The 18,815-nt window shown below is 37.4% G+C and overlaps 1 protein-coding gene across 1 annotated transcript in view; it reads right to left on the bottom strand.

Annotated features, from left to right (window-relative positions):
- Positions 1-18,815, bottom strand: part of LOC129578591 (dual specificity protein phosphatase 10) — a 37,359-nt gene that overhangs the window by 16,239 nt on the left and 2,305 nt on the right. The window contains exons 2-3 of the mRNA XM_055467385.1: positions 12,463-12,588; positions 5,651-5,872 (exon numbers count right to left, since the gene is read on the bottom strand). Coding sequence (XP_055323360.1) covers positions 5,651-5,872; positions 12,463-12,588 — 348 coding nt within the window. The remainder of the gene's footprint in view (positions 1-5,650; positions 5,873-12,462; positions 12,589-18,815) is intronic.

Below are 18,815 nucleotides of genomic sequence, written 5' to 3'. Positions count from 1 at the left end.
CGTTTTGTAATGAATGTGTAAACCGATTTCTGGTGTTCAATATGACCCGACTACGCGCTGCCAACGACTATGCGTACGTAATTCTTTGTGATATGTGTCAAAAAATATATATATATATGAATGTTTGCCAGCAGCAGTGAGCAGCCGAAAAACCATTACAACTGTTATTGCAACCAACAAATATTGAATTGAATGTGCGCGACAAGACGAACATGAAAAAGCGGAAATTAGGGGATATTTATTAATGAGCACAAACACAACGAAAGACAGACACAGTTCGTTGAATGCACTGAAAGGATGGAATGCAATGCAAAGCGATAAGCGTTTTTTCGGCTTTGTTCTCTCTCTCTCTCTCTCTCTCTCTCTCTCTCTCTCTTTGCTCGACATCATTGATGTCGATTTAAATCATGAATGAAATGAAATACTCCGAAAATGGAGCACCACATTTATGATATTATTATAATTTCAGTCGGTTCATAGAGTGAATTGGTCCACTTCAAAGGAACCTATAGCAAACCACTATAAGCAAGTGCATTAATGTGTTCGGTTCGCTGTGTGTGTACGCCCGCATTTGTTTCGTGTGCAGCACACAATTTTATTGGGGTGAATGTTGAGTCATCGAAATTCATTAATTGAAATGCATTTCCACAGCTTTGTTGTTTGCGTACACATTCGGATTCGGTAAATATGTATGTCATCGTGTTTCTTGGCCGCATGACAACCAATCACTTTTGGTGCATCAAAGCAATGCGAAAAAATACTGTCTTCGATTTTGTTTGTCCTTACAGACGAAAAAAAGTCATCTAAAGCAAATTCTTTTAATGGAACGACCAAAGGAAAAAAACACAACACAAAGGTCAAAGCACACACACACACAGAGAAAAACATACCAAACGAACGCTCGTCTATTCTATTGATTTCCATTGCTATTGTTAGCATTTCCAATGGAAAATTATTTATAGACAAACAAATGAGAAAAAAGAGTGGCAAATGTAAACATTACGTGTATACATCTTAAGTTCTTTCGCGTTAATTTCATTTAGTTTCCAACAACAGTAACCAACAAACCAAAACGGCATAGGTTTTCCTCGTTGACATAATTAGCTCAACGGTGACTTTTAATAGAAAATCGATGAGAAACGGCTCTATGGTCTAGAAATACACACGGTGTATGAATCATACCCGTGGTTCACATAATCAGACGGAAAAATTTACAAGCCAATGAAAAATCATCAACAACACGATAGAGCGAACGAGCGAGCCAGTGAGTGAACCAAGGGGAAAAACATATAAAGAAACGCACACAATTCTTTCTGTGACACTCGTGACGAATATAGAATGGTGAATAAAATAAACAAATGTGATGCAAAATGAGCGACCGAGTGAAAGAAAGAAATAAAAAGCGCGAAGCGCCAATCCAAAATAAGAAATACCATATACGATGATCCTTCGATGTCATTCGAAATCTGTATTGTGTGAGCGCGCGCGTGCGAGAGAGAAAATTTCCTCGCGACTTAACCGAAGAAAAAAAAACAACAAACAAATTGATATATACATGATGATGATGACTGTCGCATATGTAGAGTTTGTGTTTACATTGTGGATGATTTTCGCGATATGTGATGGGGCTCGGGCGCGCGCTCATCACTCTCTCTTTCTTCTGCTAGCCATCATTATTTGACTTGCAATGTTTGCTGCTGTCAGACATTCTGACTGTGTTTGTGGCAATAAAAATAAATAGAAAAGAATTTATGCACGGAAGAGACGATGTATAAATTAGATGCGGGCCGAAGAAGCGAAAAATACAACGATCGGCTAACAATAGCTGAACGCGCATCGTTTATTTTTATTTTCAATATTCCGTTCGTAACCAAAAAAAGGAATTGAAATGTAAAAATAATTTTCCGCAAATGTAGTATAAATATGAGGCAGACAGGGAACAAGTGAAAGAGAGAGAGAGCCTTGCCTTGCGAATGGATCAAAAACATGAGTCAGGTGCTCGTTTTTTCGGAGTCTGTGATTGGCTTGGAAGTTCTTGTGCTGTGAGCTTTTTTTTTCTTCAAATCTTTTTCACGTTTCTTTCGCAAATGCAGCACCAGAAGAACGAGACTGCACGAATGGAAAATAATTGCAATGCGCGGCAAACGAAAACCGCTGAAAAGTGTACGCGCCAACATAAAAACCAACAACAACAACATCATCAACACCAATAACAGCAACAGCAAATCTGAAGTAGAGCCAGAGCCAGAGCCAGAGTCAGAGCCAGAGCCAGAGCAGTGGAAAAAGGAATGAAACATCGAAAAAATTCCAGTCGTCGAGATTGTTAATAACAATGTGGTTTGGTTAGTTTTTTTTATGTCTCCTTCACACTCTGTTACTTATTCATGCGCTGCTCATATCATTTGCTGTGACACAAAACAATGCTGTATTTATGTGCTTCCCTTTCCAAAAACATTTGTTTTTTTTTTTGTATCTTCGCTCGCTTCGTTCGCTCTTTGGCTTTAATGTTGTTGCTCTAACTATGCCATTGGACATGTGTGTGTGCGTGTTGTCGATGTTGTTATTTCGTTTCGGTCGTTGCATTGGTATTTGTAGGCAAAGAGAGCGAATATAGCGCCGTTGATATGAACGAACGAACGAACGCGCATTTGAGAGCTTCGAGCTCATTTTGCAATTCAAATACAAGTTTTCGAGTATACGGCCTTTGGTATGACGTCACGCTATAGCTAAAGGTCATTTTATATGCCATTACAAACTGTTAAATGAACGACACAAACACAGACACATACGCACACATAACACAGCCAAAGACTTAACGGCTACAACAACAGTATCACAACACGGGCTTTGGAATAATATTTGTCGACGCAAACACGATAGAGCGAGAGACTGGGCATTTGGGCTGGACAATGTGTGGAAAAGAATGCGACAATAAACCGCCACAGCCACATATTTTACGTGTGAGTTTGCTTATGCGCGGCGGCTGCTGTTGCTGTTCTCTCGTTCAACGATTTCTGTTCACCTCTATTTCGTTACATTTTGTTGCGTGAATACCTTTGCAGCCAGCGAATACGTGCAGAGAAGCACAAAATACTAGGCCTTTTTTGCTCGTATTTGCAATTTTACAGCAAGAGAGAGCGAACAGCAAATGGCAACAATGGAATGCTCAATCGTGCATCGAAACGAAATCTAACGTACACACTCGTCCAATTGCTTCGATCAAATCGCGCGCGCTCGCTCGTCATACTCTGAAAAGACTCATGAATGCAGTTGTTTAGAAAGGAACGACCGCGCGTATATTGCGTGCATAATGAGCCAAAATCTAATTGGGACAACGAACATATCGCACTCAGTTGATTTATGTTGTTGCTTTTTATTTCTCGACCATTGAAAGCAATGAACTGCTGCCAAACGGTGGAAGTGAGAAACTCTTTTCTTTTTCTTTAATATCCAATGAGTGCACACGCCTTTCGGTTGAATTCCATTTTAAACGTCGTTTTTTTTTAATTTTTTGCGTGCATTTCATCAATGGTAACTTTGGTTTCATTCAATGAATGAAGTGCAAGGCCAATATTTTTACGATTGAACCATATATATTTTAAAATGTTGCTGCCTGTGTGTGTGTGTGTGTGTTGATGGGTTTTAACCATCATCATTTGCCAAAGTGTCGATTCTTCATCGCGAAAAATTGGTTGGAGTTTTTGTTTCTGTTTTCGTTTTCAGGCGATCATTTCCAAAATAGCAGTTATATTGTTTATGGTATGCAATACGCTCTTTAAAAGTGACTATGACTCAACCCACCTGATCGTTGCCGGAGAGTCACACAAATCCAGCTGAATATATTCAGAAATGGAATACACACAATTAAAACAAAAAAAAAACAAACTATATGTATATGAACTGACGACGTCGACGACGAATATGTTAAAAAATGCGATAGAAAGAAGCGTTGAATACGAATCAAATCTCATAACCGGTTTTGCCTTATTGCTTTATTAAATAAATAAATTATGTCGTGTATGTGTGTGACTGTTTTTTTTTCGGTCACTGCCAAAAACGTAGCTTTTGTTGTTGTCTTTTTGGCTCAGTGGTAATCACCAAACCAAAGCAAACTGATAAGAAAGTGAAGATGATGATGATGAAAGAGAGAGAGAGAATCTTGGAATGTGCTTGATTTTTGTTCCCATGCAAGGCAACACATCGCTAATCATTACTTGCAGCAAGCGGCGGCGGTTTGTCACAGGATTTAGTTGTATCGCGCGTTTATTTGCTTATTTTTAGCATGCACAATGTATGCGTCATCATCGAATGTGCTAACGACCAACTTCTCGGTTAATAGCCGATCATCTTATGGCCGAAAAGACCTTACTTTCAACCATTTATTATATTATTATCAACCGTGAATCTTTGACGAACCGTCTAGCGTTCGTTTTATTTTCCTCCTTCATTTCATTTTCTCCAGCAGCAGCAGCAGCGGCAACAGGCAATGTCGAAATGGGGAACAGGTGCATCGTATTTATGCAACATTTTGACCGAGCCACGCACAAAAAAATGGCGATGTTCGCTTCTTTGGCGATATTTTTTAATCTGCTTTTTTTGCTTATTCTTTCGTTTTTGGACGAATCATTAAGGTAGGATGTGCAATATAAATTCGATTCTTGAGTCAATACACAACTTGACGGCACAACTGAGACAAGAATTACGAGTATTGATACACATTTTTTGTTTGGTAGTCGACTGAGAGTCGTCTTTTTTTTCTGAACGGCGTATATTTGCATTTTAGTAGCCAAATTAGTGTCGTAGAATACACGAGCGGTACACACATTCGGTCGTGCCGTGCCGAATGACGATATTCGCTGTTCAAACAGAGTAACCTTGAATTAAATTCAAATTTGCACTTGAAAATTATTCGCCGAGATGAATTTTAAAATCGATTCCATCGGTGTTGTGAGTTGTATCTATCGTTTGTATTTTGTCTTGATCTTGTCTTCCTCCTCATTTCAACTTGCATAGATTTCAGTTTTGGCACTTTGTCACATTAGCATTACGGCTCATTGAATATTCGCTATTTTTTTGCGCATTTTCAAATATTCTCATTTGTTTAAAATTCTCTACGACATTGTTAACCAAACAATTGAACCGATGCAAAACAAGCGAACGAAAACCGAGCGAAAAATTACTTATTTTTTTCCCATTCCTTATTTAGTGGTTTCCGGCATATTCAAGAATTTTGTTTTGTTTTTTTTTTTCTCGTTCGATCACAGCACATGATTGTGCTCACGAGAGGATATCCTTGAGTGTATGTACGCTCTTTATTCTGATACTCATACTCATAGTTTAACATGCAAAAAAACTACTGATTACAACCACTTTTCGAAAAATATATGCAAAGCAATCTGATTCTGATTCCTGATTCTTATGCACTTCCTGCATTTCATTCGCTTCATATATATATGATACTTAAAAGAGAGTAAAATAAAAGAGCTTAAACAAACTGAAAATTGTACTGAATGCCATCTACAATAAATTCATTGGCAGTTGCTGTACAATGAACAAAATGATAATGAAACCAAGCGATTTTGTTCGGAGAGCAATACAGAAATGGTTTTCCAATAAAGAAACGTATAAAATCCAAAAACGTTTAACTTACCGATGAAATCGTAGGCCTCTTGAAAGTATTGTTTGATATTTTGGTGTGGTGTGTCACTGGCTGGTATTTGTTTGTATTCTAGGCCTGGGTATGGTTTTGAGTTCGGTTGGCAGGTAACATTTAATACACAATTTGCACCAACACTTGTTGGATCGACCGCATCACGTCCATTCCCCAGCAACAAAAATGGAAATACTGTGGATGCAGGATGTGTTTCGATATCTGGCAAATGGACAAAAACAAAAGCAAAAGAAGATTAGTCGGATGAAATCTAATTTCTCAGAGTGAAAGACTAGTTAATTTATGTATCATTCAAATTAAATGGCAATTTCGCTGTGTGTGGGTTTCGAGGGTGTCAAAACTGATTAGCTTTAATTCACCCGAACAATTGGCAAACCAGAATGTTTGAATGAAATTTAATTAGTGAACGCTGAAAAATAAACGATTCAGATAATTTAGCACACGGTGTGCATGAGGGGTGCCGTTCTCTCTTACATGCATTCATTTCTGTGTCGAAAACATATCGTTCAATTGGTTTTGTCATTTATCTTCTCTCGATATACTCAACCATGAATTGTTCCGTATGTGCAAAGTGCAACTCACACACACACACATCTAGCAGATGTAAACAATCAAAAAGTTTGTGGGATTTTGCCACTCTGTAGTTTTGCAGAGGCTGCTCGCTTCACGGCCAGCAAAATTACGTGCACACCACTTGAATTGGATGGTTTTTAGTGGATGGCATGCCATTAAGTGCAGCTGGTCTGCGTGTGGATTACATTATGCGAGCGAATCACCACTTGGATACTATAAGACAGTCTGATGATTCAGCTTCAAATACATGCCAACCAACACATAGTCACAATGATGCAACGACGTTCAAATTGTAAGTGGCAATTTTGAAAATGGAAGTCGTGCACCAAAACTCAAACGAACAAAAAATAAACGATATGTATACGTGTGGCTGTTGTTGTAATTGTTCCGTTTTGGTTCTTACAACTACTCACTCTTGCAAGTGACATATTTTCCATTTTTATTGCTGCCAATACATTAACATTTTTCCGGCATCAATTTTTCTTTTCCACCATTGCTTCTCGCTGTGTGTGCGACAATTCGTCGTTGGCTCCATTGAAGCGTGAAACGCAATATCTCGAGATCAGAGCAGTTAGAGGGTTTCGTATATATAGTTTACGTCACATGCAATAGTTAACTATTGATTCATTGCCATTAAAACGTTTTTGGTCGCTTTTCGGTCATTGATTTCGATCCGAAAACAATAAAAACTTCTATTGATTTCAATTGGCATGAATGCGAATCGGACGAGAGGAGAGAGAACATTGTCACAAACAGAATTTAATTAGTGCACACGCGTTGCCCAGTTTAGGCATGTGTAAGTATGCGAGTGACACCACAAGACATCGCATCTCACATCGTTTGATGAATTGTGTGCAATAATAATTGGTGTTGAAGTGATGGCACAGAAAAGATGAAAGGACAATACAATGCACAAAATAGAACAATGCGTCACGATACAAAATTGCTTTCGCCTTGGTGGAATGAATTTTTCGCTTAATCAGTTCACAAAAACACAAATGAAATAAAATCAGTTTTTTGGTGGATTGAATTACAGAGCAAGAAAAAAAAAATGTGCTGAAATGAAAGTTGCTAAGGCCATTGGATGCTTTATCATATCGTTTTCCTTCCGGACGTTTAATCAACATTTATCGTTATCCCCATGACCATTGATACACAACGCGCATCCAATTGCCTCGTAATCCAAAATTTATTCTCAACTTCGGCTTCGGCAAGAGAGCGCTGATTAAAAGCGTTTAGTAATTCTAATTATGCAAATCGGTATCTAGTGGATTCGTATGTGTACAGCCCGTGTTTTTATTTCGGATGGACGTGCGCTCGCTGCGCAATATAATCTCTGTGCATATATTTAAATAACTACATATTCGCCGAACACAGTGGATGGCTGATAAAGTGTAGTAAGTAAGAACAAACGAACGGGCGAGAAAAAAAAACAATATTTTAATAGTAAACAAACAGAGCAACAACTGTTTTCAAATCCAAAATATCCAAGCCTGTATGCATGCGGATATCGACATAATGAACATACTATCAATCCCGGCGAAGATTTTCCAGCCAGACATTCAACATCTTGCAGATCGCCGCAAAACGATCTCTTTTCTTATTCTTTCTCTTCGCGTTTTTTTCTCATGCAGCTTGTGTAAGTATCTTTTTCACTTCTCATTGAAATTTCGCATACTATCATCAATGACGACTGAACATTTCCATTTCGCAGCGCCGTTCATTCGAAGCATTTTAAACATCCGCATGTTGCTATAGAGCCGTTTGTTGTCGTCGTCGTCGTCGTCTACGAAATTGTGTGCATATGCTTGAATTTAATTACTATCTGTATATTTAGCGAGTGAGTCATAATGTGTACACACAACTTTATCTTTCAGCATATTCTCGAGAGTAGTTTGTACGCTTGTTCTGATTCTCTCTCATATTCTTCTGCTTCGTTCATCCACACATTTTCGTTCGGTATATGTATGTGCGAACGATGCGCGATCATATTCCAAAACGTTCATATATCTATATGAGTGTATAGTATTCGGCTTGGTTATGAATCGATTCGATGGACTGTTTTTATATTGCAATGTTTAAAACATGTATCTTATCCATACACTGATTGAAACAGAATATGGAATTGAAGTTTCACGCGCTGTACTTCAATTCAACGGATCGGCATTCTTGTCTTCAATGTGTTGCGTTTTTTTTTCGTGTTGTATTTTATTTACTTTTTCGTCGTGTATAATGTACACAGTATTGTAATTTGTCGTATTTGACGATACATATCTGCTTTTTATCAATTTATTCAAGTCCAAACACAAACTGTTTGTACGCAGCCGATTTATATTAGTTGGTGTTACATTTTTTTCACTGTTTTGCCTTATACTTTGTATTGGTGTTGTTGCTGTTATTGGTTGTCGTATGTCAATCTATTTATTCATCATTTTTGGGCTGCACGAATTTCGAAAATGGTTGAAGCAATTCATGAATTATTTGACGAGCTTTGTTAATTTGAGGCTTCTTTGATTACTCCCCTAGCTTTTGCTTTTCTCTCTCTTACTCCCCCCCCCTCTCTCTCTCTCGCTCGCTCTCTTTTTCCTGCTTTTTGTCGAGTACATACTCTGTAATTGTGTTAACAGTTGTTATTTCATTGGTGTTTGTTTATTTTTTATACAACAACTCTTGTGATATTCACAATTTTATCTGTATAACATCGGGCGCTGTCTATATATATCATATATAGCATATACACGCCGCAATAAGAACATTATATAATGGCTAGTGTTGTTTTTTTTTCTCTTCATTCTTCCTTCGTCTGTTTGTTGTATTTGTTCGTTATATTAGTACTTGAAATTGTAATTCAATTTTTTTTTTGAAATGTTCCGTACATGAAGTTTTCTATCGGGATCAAGTTTGTACATACGGCAATTTATCACACGTTAAATTAGTCCTACCAAACGGCTTATTCACGGCTTGTAAAAATCGCTGATAAAATGAATTCAAATAGCATTAGAAACATAAACAACATATACAACGCATGATAAAAAATGATTCTTATCAGGTTTTATCAATGACTGGCGCTCTGATATATTCACCAGTTTTTTTTTTAATTTGATTCAAGCCATTTTTGACTTGGCGGCGCCTTGACTCACTGCAGTTTGACGATCGCTCAGAAGGTCGCATGGAATTTTTGACAGGTTTTTTTTTCTGCCTTCATTTTCAGTTTTCTTGAGTTTCTGCATTGTTTCATTGGAAAAAAAATTTCATTCGTTCGACGTAGTCGAGTATATGAATCATTGTTAAGACAAAGTACAAATGAGTTACGTGTATGACGGTAATTCTTTGCATAGAACTTGATGTTGATCAGCATCGGAAAAAAATGCATTTATGTTTCATCGCGGAATATATTTTTTTCAGCTACAGATTTTAATATTCGGTAAATTGTTCGCACAGTTGTTCGAAACGGTTCGCGATGTTCATGATCAACGCTCAAATCCGCACGCACATCGCTTCGTATGCAATTTTATTGTCTGATTAGTCATGATGCGAGCAAAAGAGCGATCATTAAATCGAAAGGACACCGCAGAACATTCACCTGGCGGCCAAACACGATGATTCAAACACCGCCGAAATTACGTCAATCAAAGACGACGAATAAAAAAAAATTCTCAAAATAAATTTTTTGATGGCAAATGCATTTTACGAGTGATGTGTCGAGAGGAATCTTGCTACGATGAACAAACAGAAATATCTTGCGTCAAGAGAAAGACATTAATTCGGCTTTTCTCTTAGATAAATGGATCGCATTGTCAGAGTGTTTTTGTGTCTTCACTCTCTCTTTTGGGTGACATCCACACAAAATAGACATGGTTCAGTGATCACGACGCTTAATTGCAAATCAGCCATTTAGAAAACGAAGCCACCATTCGATGTGTGAGTGTGAGTGTATGGTTTTTGGTCGAAACATTTGACGTAAGCTCATCATATGACCGGACATTCTGTCTGACTGACTGATGTGTATTTGGCGAAACCATTTTGCCACAAATTAACAATTAACTCATATTTTTTTCCCTCTCATTTAAATGTATAAATAATCGTCTTTTTCTAGTGTTCATCGGTATGTACGATAAATGAATACAAAAAGACATACAACACCAATTCGCCTTATTTATTTATTTAAATGTGTACTTGCAGCAACTTGACAAAAGAAAAGCGACCGAGAATTGGATCGTAAATGCAAAAGAGATGGGCGGAAAAAAAATTCGTTTAAAAATAACTCCCGAAAAATGCAACGCACAAAATTCATAATTTGCTTTATTTATGTCACATAAAAGCGTTGATGGTGCGAACAAACGAGAAAGAAAAACGAACGTGAAAAATTATTACGTCCGATTCGGGGGCAGGTCAATCAATGGGCATTCACAAATATTCACAGCGATGTGCAAAGTGAAGCGGGGGAGTTGATGGCGTCTCAGCTTTCGGCCAATTTCAATATTTATGCAAATATTTGGCGAAACATCATCTCTCATTCTTTTCGCTTTTTTTCTCTAACTCGCGATTTCTCAGCCATTTGCGCAACAAGCACCATTCCAATGTCATCTGACCGGACATTTATTTTTTTTTCCATTCATTCATTTCATTTCAAATCATACAATGTCAAAAACTATTATCAGCTTCCTTTTTCCATGTTGTTTTATCGTACTCTGTGAATATTTTTAGAATGTGTCACATACTTTTGGAATGTAATTAGATTTTGGTCTTGATAATAAATATCTCAAGAGTAAAATAAGGGCAACATATTTATAAAAATAAAGTGTACATAGAGCCAGAGTGAGAAACGTACAATATCAAAATATTAGGGAGATAAGTTTAGTATAGAAAAAAAACAATGAATTTGTCGGCAGTATGTGAGCTGAAGCGAAACAACCACAAAAAAGCACTTGTTCCTCAAAAGGAAGTTGATCGCGATAATGCGATGAACAATTTGGTTGGATATTAAAAAAAATATTTTTATGAATGAATTTTTTCTTGCGTTTTATTCGTTATCGTTTTCTCAGTTCTCTTTCGTGTGTGCCATTTTGTTTATGTGAGTGTGCGTTGTATTTTTTTGATTGTTATTGTCGGCTTCTCTCTGCTTCTTCCGTCGTATTTGGTCACACCATCGCCTGGCTTCATTTAAATGTGATTTGCTCGTAAACCGAACGTGTGCATAGTATACGGCTACTGGAATGAGTAATTTGAGCGCTTTCAACAGTTTGTACCGATACGCACTTATAAACTCAACAATCGAAAACACAGAAACACACACACACACTCTTATGAACAAGGCAAAAATTCATAATCGAATTAACAAAAAAAAAGAAAAGAAAAAGCAAGCGAAGCGCAAGCATCGTATCGAGCAAAATCCAGTGAAAACAAAACAAAACGAACTGAAACAAACGTTCAAAGAATCAAAAGAAAAAAACACATGCGACAACATGTAGCCCACGTATTTTGCCACTATAACAACGAGTAGATAGATTATTATACACAACCATCCAGCAAATTGTTGCGAATCGAAACAAAACAGCACTTCCATTTCAAGAAATTTGAAATATAGACACAAAAAATTACGCGCGCGCGCCCGCGATCGCGCTTTCACGCTCATACTATAGAATAAATTGGGTGCTGAAGACAGAGAATAGCAACAACAACAAAAAATAAAGAAGGCAACCAAGTGTATTTACGGCGAGCACGCAAAATGAAGTCATACGACACTTATTGTGCGGTCTTTTGATTTAGTTGCATTTTGGTTGCATATTCTATGGATCCGTGCATTCATCGTCGTCGCCGTTTGTCGAATTGAGGGCTGCCAATAATTCATATCGCATAATGATATTCCATTTGTTTCATTGAACGCGTCTAAGCCACAGAAAGTAACAAACGACCACTTATTATCGCATAAAGCCATTTTCTAGTGAAATTGATGCTGAATTCGTACTCTCCCCCAACCACACTAATTCCGATTAAAGTACGCACAATTTTCTTGAATCAAGAGTGCAAAAGTCGTGATATTGCGGAAATTTTCGGCTATCGCGGTAAACGTACGTTTCGAATTGTACGCATTGAGGAAAAAATAGAATTCCATGAAATCAACAGAATTTTTTTTTTCGCCTTGATTGTCACAACGGAAATTAAAAACCAAAATAATTTAAATTTTATGATATTTTCAGAGAAGTGTATGCACTTACCGTATGTAGCAGCGGGACTAGAACAGCTTCTGGCCAATGGTACTCGTGAACCAGGGGGAATTATTGATTCTTCACATGGTGACTGTGGTTCTTTGTGTCGTTGTTTATTGTAATCTTTGTGATTTCCTGGAATAGAGTCAAAAAACAATCGGAACCATTAGCGTTAAACGTTGAAAATCGTTGAAAATGTTCATTTCAAATTTAAATCAATTTTCATTTGGTTTCAATTGATGCCTGTCTACTTGAATATTCTGATGTCTATGTCCATATGGATGGGTTTCATTGTGCCATATCGATATGTTTTGAACTTTTGAAACACCAAATAAATTGCATCGAATTTGTGTTGCAAAGTTCGTAAATGAATTGTTAGTCGAAAATAGGCAAAGACATCATTGAATCACAGATTAAATGCCGTTGGTTTGTCCGGTCAAACAGAGTGAACAAAAATGCACAAAACGTTACAAAATAATTCTTTTCGCTTTGCAATGGGGCAATTCTTTTGGATATATTGTGTCCATCCATACGACACATGATAACCTTTTACCACAGTATGCAAATCACTTTGTTTGCTCATGACTTTCTCATTAGCATTTTTCAATGTGTGCTTTTGCAGTTGCTGTTGTCATTTCTTTTTTCCTCATTTCTGTGATTCGCTTAGGGCTTCAACAATGTGGAATAGTTTTGCATTTCTGATTTGGAAATGTGAGTGTCTGAGTCGAGTGACCGTTTTTTTTACATTTTCTGTGTTTCTTCTATTATTGTTGTTCATTTAGTCGTTTTTTTTTCTTCGAATGTAATTCATGGCGGCGCACACCAAAACCCAGCCATTTTTCTTATTTTCTACGATTTCAAAGGCCCGTTGAAGCCATTTTTCCCTCCAATTGATGGTTATTCTACTCTTAATTGGCTTTATGTCATGCAATAACTGAATCACATTCCAACTATGGCCATAAAATCCAACTGTACTAATAATTCATTAATGAAATATGTATGAATGCATCGGAATTTAAAGTGCATTTACATCGAGACTTTGAATCGCATTGAACACCAGCCAGACCATGAGTATTTTAGTTGTTTTATTTATTTATTTTTATATTTTATTTCGGGTCGATTTTTATTGTACACACCAAACAAACCAAAAATAAAAATGTGTTGGACGATGTTTCGGGTGATATTCGTTAGTTCATATCAAATTACCGCTTTACTTGCCAATTTCGTGTGCAGAGAATGCACCAAAGACATACATTTACACAGACAGAGACAGAGAGACACAGAGAGAGAATAATGAAACAAGGACCAGCCAAGTGACGTTAAACTTTCGAATGGCATTTATTAAAATAACAATAATACCGATAGCAATGGATACATTACAAATAGACGTTCAAAAATGCAGGCATCTAGAGCGCACATTACTAAATCGTGATGCCAAAAAAGCAAGAATAAATAGATAGTTGATGGCTTGAAAATGGAAAAGGGGAAAAATGAGTACACCGCTTAAAGATAGTCGAAGTGTTGGGCTGTAGAAGACGAAATAAAACTATACACACAACGCAGAAGAAGGCAAAGAAAAAAATTACAACAACTGAACGACAGAATCGAATAACTTCAGCGGCATGGTACACAAGATAAAACTTGTTGCTTGCTTCTTTTTTTCATGCTGGCATCGATTCGAAAGCGGCAATGTTTTTGCAGCATCAATAGTCGGATGGCTGTGTTTTAATAATAAAAGAATGTATATCCGAAGTGAATCGCAAATATCGTTATTTTTTTCCTCTCTTTTTTTATTCCATCCCGTTGCTGTTGTAGTTGTTGGTGCGACTGCAGCGTGGCTGGATATTTGGTATTAATGGCGTTATGCTGTGCACTACTGTCAGAAGATGATAGAAACACGCCAGTCACTTGGTTGTAGCCCCTGCATGAATATGTCTTGAATTAAAATAGACTCAAACCATAAATACCTGAGAGAGAGAGAGAGAGAGAGCGAGCGAGAGAGCGAGAATGGTTTGTCTTGGCATTCGCGCGTACACCTTTCATAATATGCTGTGTACCTTTGCATCTGTGCTCACGCACATTGTCCAAATCGTTCGTTCGGTTTGGAATCCGAACGAACACTCATACACACATTGCCACTTACTCACACCAATACGCACAATCGATTGTTGCAAGCTGCACATAATTTAAAGCAACTTGCTGTGGCATTTGGTATGTGTGTATGTGTAGTGGTGTTGAGTCATCGCAGGATGCAATTCGAGTACAAACATTGTGAGAGATGTAAAGTGAAGGTCGCCATTTGCATGGTGCTCATAATTTTCCAACAAAAAATGAATCGAGTACTTTGGCCGTTGTTGTTGTTGCTGCTATTCCACGTCTTGCATTTGATTACGTCGCCAATTTGAATGAACTTTAATTGAATTTGCCGTACATTTCAAGAAAATTGTTGCCGACACAGCACATACAATATTTATACTGAAATATATCGAAGCATCGTACACAGTTCACTCTGGGCTTGGCCATCGAAAATGCATTTGTGTCTAAGTCACACCAAATGCAATCGTTTATGCACACGATGCACACACATAGCGCATTTATGTTTCTCTCTCTCTCTCTCTCTCTCTCTCTCTCTCTCTCTCTCGTCTGTTCCACAAATTGGCTAATGTGTGTGTGTGTGTATGTGTGAGCTGCTCGTTGATACTCTTCCATCGTCGCGAGTGAATGGCGCTTAGTCATCGCAATTGAGAAAGAGATTAATTGATGGAAACTCAAACAGAACACAACAAAACAGTCATAAACATTTAAAGTCATAATTTGTTTACAAATTATTGACCGTTTACAGAAACCAATCACACACACACAATTTCTGCGATCCCTCTCTCTCTCTCTCTCTCAGTGTGTGTACTTTATTCCTCATTTAGTTTTAGTTTCCATTGTGCTCGCACCAGAGATTCGCTATAGGAATGAAACACACATCATGACATCATGTACAACTTTTCAGTTTATTCAACCGCAAAAATAAAAAATAATTGCTCATTGGAATGAGCTAACAATTCAATCAAAACATCATTCGGCCAAATCTAATGAATGTATGCGTATGCGTGTGTGTGTCTATCGATGATAATGATGATGATGATGATATGAATCGTATTCCAACGTGTTCGTTGTTTAAACATTTTGCTGAAGGGAAAAAAATCGCACACACAATTGTTTTTTATTTCGACTAAATTTGTGTGTTTGCATTCGAATAAATATGTACATATTTCGCATGCAAACCGTTTAAAAGAAGCGATCGAAAAAAACAGACTGAACATTTTTCACTGGTTTTTGTTTCGAAAGGGGGGGAGGTTTCGTTCATTGATATTGTCATTTTCACACGTTTAATTGGCTGAATGAACATGTCTATGCTGTTGTTTATAAGCGGAAGCCGTTGCGTTTTTATTGTATTTTTCTATTGTGTCGGCAGAAAAATACAAACACAAACCAAACGACCGACCGAAAACCAAAATGAGAAAACCCCCAAAATTGAAATTCAGTAAGGTGATATACAGTGATTATTTTGCACCACATGCAAATTGCTAATGACCGGTGTTGATACGGAAAATTGGCTTGCCTATGCAAATGTTTAAATCGTGTACTGTCTGTTGTTTGTGTTTATTTGGTTGGTGCATATTCCCTCGCTAATATGAATTTCCTCTTGAACGAGTCACACGATTGTCCCTTTGTTCGTTTATTCTCTCTTCCTCTATCTCTCTCTCTTGCTCTCTTTGTGTGTACCGTGTCTATATACGCACTAGTGCTGTGGTTTTTCGTACTGAGCCAGCGCGATGCTGTTGTACGTGGTTTTGTGCGCCGAATTCTTTTGTCTTAAATTCCAAAAAAATAGAAACAACAAATATTGAAACAAGCCTACATTTCGAGAGAGAGAGAGAATATGCCTTCTTAGTTTAAATTACATTTCATAACCTTGGTGGTTTGCGCATCAAACAATTCACTGATGTTTCATTCGGGTGCAAATGCAAAGTAGTTTTCTCATCAAATAATTCATTGGAATTACTGGCAAGGCATGCCCAAAACGGTTGTTTGTTTTTTTTTTCATCGATCTGTTTAATAGATGACTTTAGTCATAATAATGATAAGAAAGTTGGATTTTACACGTGTTTGGATGACACATCAGGTTATTGTAGGCACGTCTTTGCACACAACAACGACCAAACAATTCAAGTACAAAGTAAAGTTCGGCCGAATTGAGTGTGAGCAACACCTAAACCATGGTTTAATGACTGCATTTCTGACCATCGAAACACACATACACACACACGCGGGCGCGCGCTCATACTTTCCGCCTCCATGATGGATTTAGTCAAGTATTAACACCAAAACGAATGAATGAATTTAAAATCCAAAGCATACACGAAAAAAATAAGCACTCATCTTCTTCTAAAATAGAGTCTGTCACCATGAACGACAGCAGAGAGGAGAAATAAAAAACTGAAACGTATGCCTATATTCCTCTCATGAAAACAATGCACATAACCCGTATGACTCATTGTCGTTCATACAACTTGCGGTTTAATTCATTTGTAACAATTATATGAAACAGAGGAAACGAAATGTGGATAAATAGACACAGCGAGTGAGTGAGAGAATGAGAGTAGAAAAAAAAACGCCACAAAGCTTTGCTGTAAAACATACACAATAGAGATACAAGCAATAGAAGGAGATACAAATGCGCGCACACACAACGTTAAAACAAAATATACCGCATCGTACAAATGTGAGTGCATTCATATGGTTTACATGTAAAATAGCATCGTGCACCATTTAATTTGTATGCCGTTCTATGAAAGTGGCCACGACCGCTTCCAACTACAAAAACGTATCGCCAGCCAAGTGCTTATATTTTGTTCAATGTGCGTGCAGTTTATTCATTAAAAGAAAAACACCACCAGGCAAAAGTGTGTGTCTGTGTACTTGTGTTTGTACATGATAAAAATTTCAACAACAAAAAAACGCACAGAAAATCGGCCGTTAATAGAGACGAGCAAACGGTCACTATCGATAACGAAAATTAAACGGTAGCACGGTAGTAGCGACAATAACATGTGTATAGTTGGATGGAAATACAAATGGCTGGTATATGTGTAATGCTAGTAGCAAAGAAAGTTTTTTTTTTTTTTTAAAAACCACAACAACGATTTGCGACTTTGATTTCTTGATTTTGTCCCCTCCGTATGCCGGTAATGTGTGTTTGTCATCGAAAATTTGAAGACAATGGGCTCTAATTTTTGAACATTTGTATTTTGATCAAATTTCCATAGAAATCCATTAAAACAATCGCATTCAAATAATGTATTCCTTGGATTCCAATTGAAGAATGCGAAGCCAAGCAGAAAAAATGTCGTTCGAAATCCATTCAATCTTTTCTTGTCCGATATTTGTGTGTTAAAACGGCCAGATATTGCATTATGCTTTAATGCCCTATGATTCATAAATTGGATGGACACATTCAACAGTGAGAGAAAAAAAAACAACAATAAGCACGACGTGCAAAACTGTTCACGTGACATATTCACTTTTATTTGCATATTTCTTTCCTGTTGATTCTTCAAGTATTACCGTGAACGTGAGCGCGCGCGCGCGAGTGTGCTGTGCTGTCTCTCTTTTTGCTCACAGATTCGTACACGACAGACACTTTGGCAAATGACTCATTTGGCTAATTGAACAATTTTATTTTCATAATAATAACAACAGCCAATATTATTTTCGAATCAGCACATACACACAGTCGAATGAAGAGAAGAAAAAAATCGAAGCAAACGAGCACAAGTTTAGCAATTTCATGAATAAGCAAACAAGACAAAGTATTTATTTGACTTTTGATATATCCTGCATATATGAATGCAGCCTTTTGTGTGTTCTTGCACCCGAAATTTTTCGGCTCACAACGAAATAAAAGACATATGCATCGCTGTCGATATTTTCGTTGCTATTGTTGTTGTTGTTGTTGTGAATGAAATAAAGTCGATACACGTCACACGGGAACCACTTTTTGTTTCGAGTGATTTCTATTTGTCGTGATAAGCATGTATGTTGTTATCGCTGTTTTCACAATTTTGCCTGATTTCAATTTTAGGAAAATTTGTTAGCCAATTGGTTCTTCTACGTGATTGATGAAATTGAACAATTGATACGGCCGATAATGAGTCCAATAGACTTTTGAGGTCGTAAAACACATTCATTCGATACTGGTGGCCACACGTCAAGTGGGTAGCCGTACTTCAGTTCAACAATTGCCTAATCAAATCACATTTGGTCGTTGTCGTTGTCGTTGTCGTTGTCGTTGTCGTTGTCGTTGTCGT

This window comes from Sitodiplosis mosellana, unplaced genomic scaffold (assembly GCF_009176505.1).
Source record: "Sitodiplosis mosellana isolate CC-2019 unplaced genomic scaffold, AAFC_SMos_1.0 Smas_scaffold_6226, whole genome shotgun sequence".
NCBI lineage: Eukaryota > Metazoa > Arthropoda > Insecta > Diptera > Cecidomyiidae > Sitodiplosis > Sitodiplosis mosellana.
This window is presented reverse-complemented; position numbering and strand designations above follow the sequence as displayed.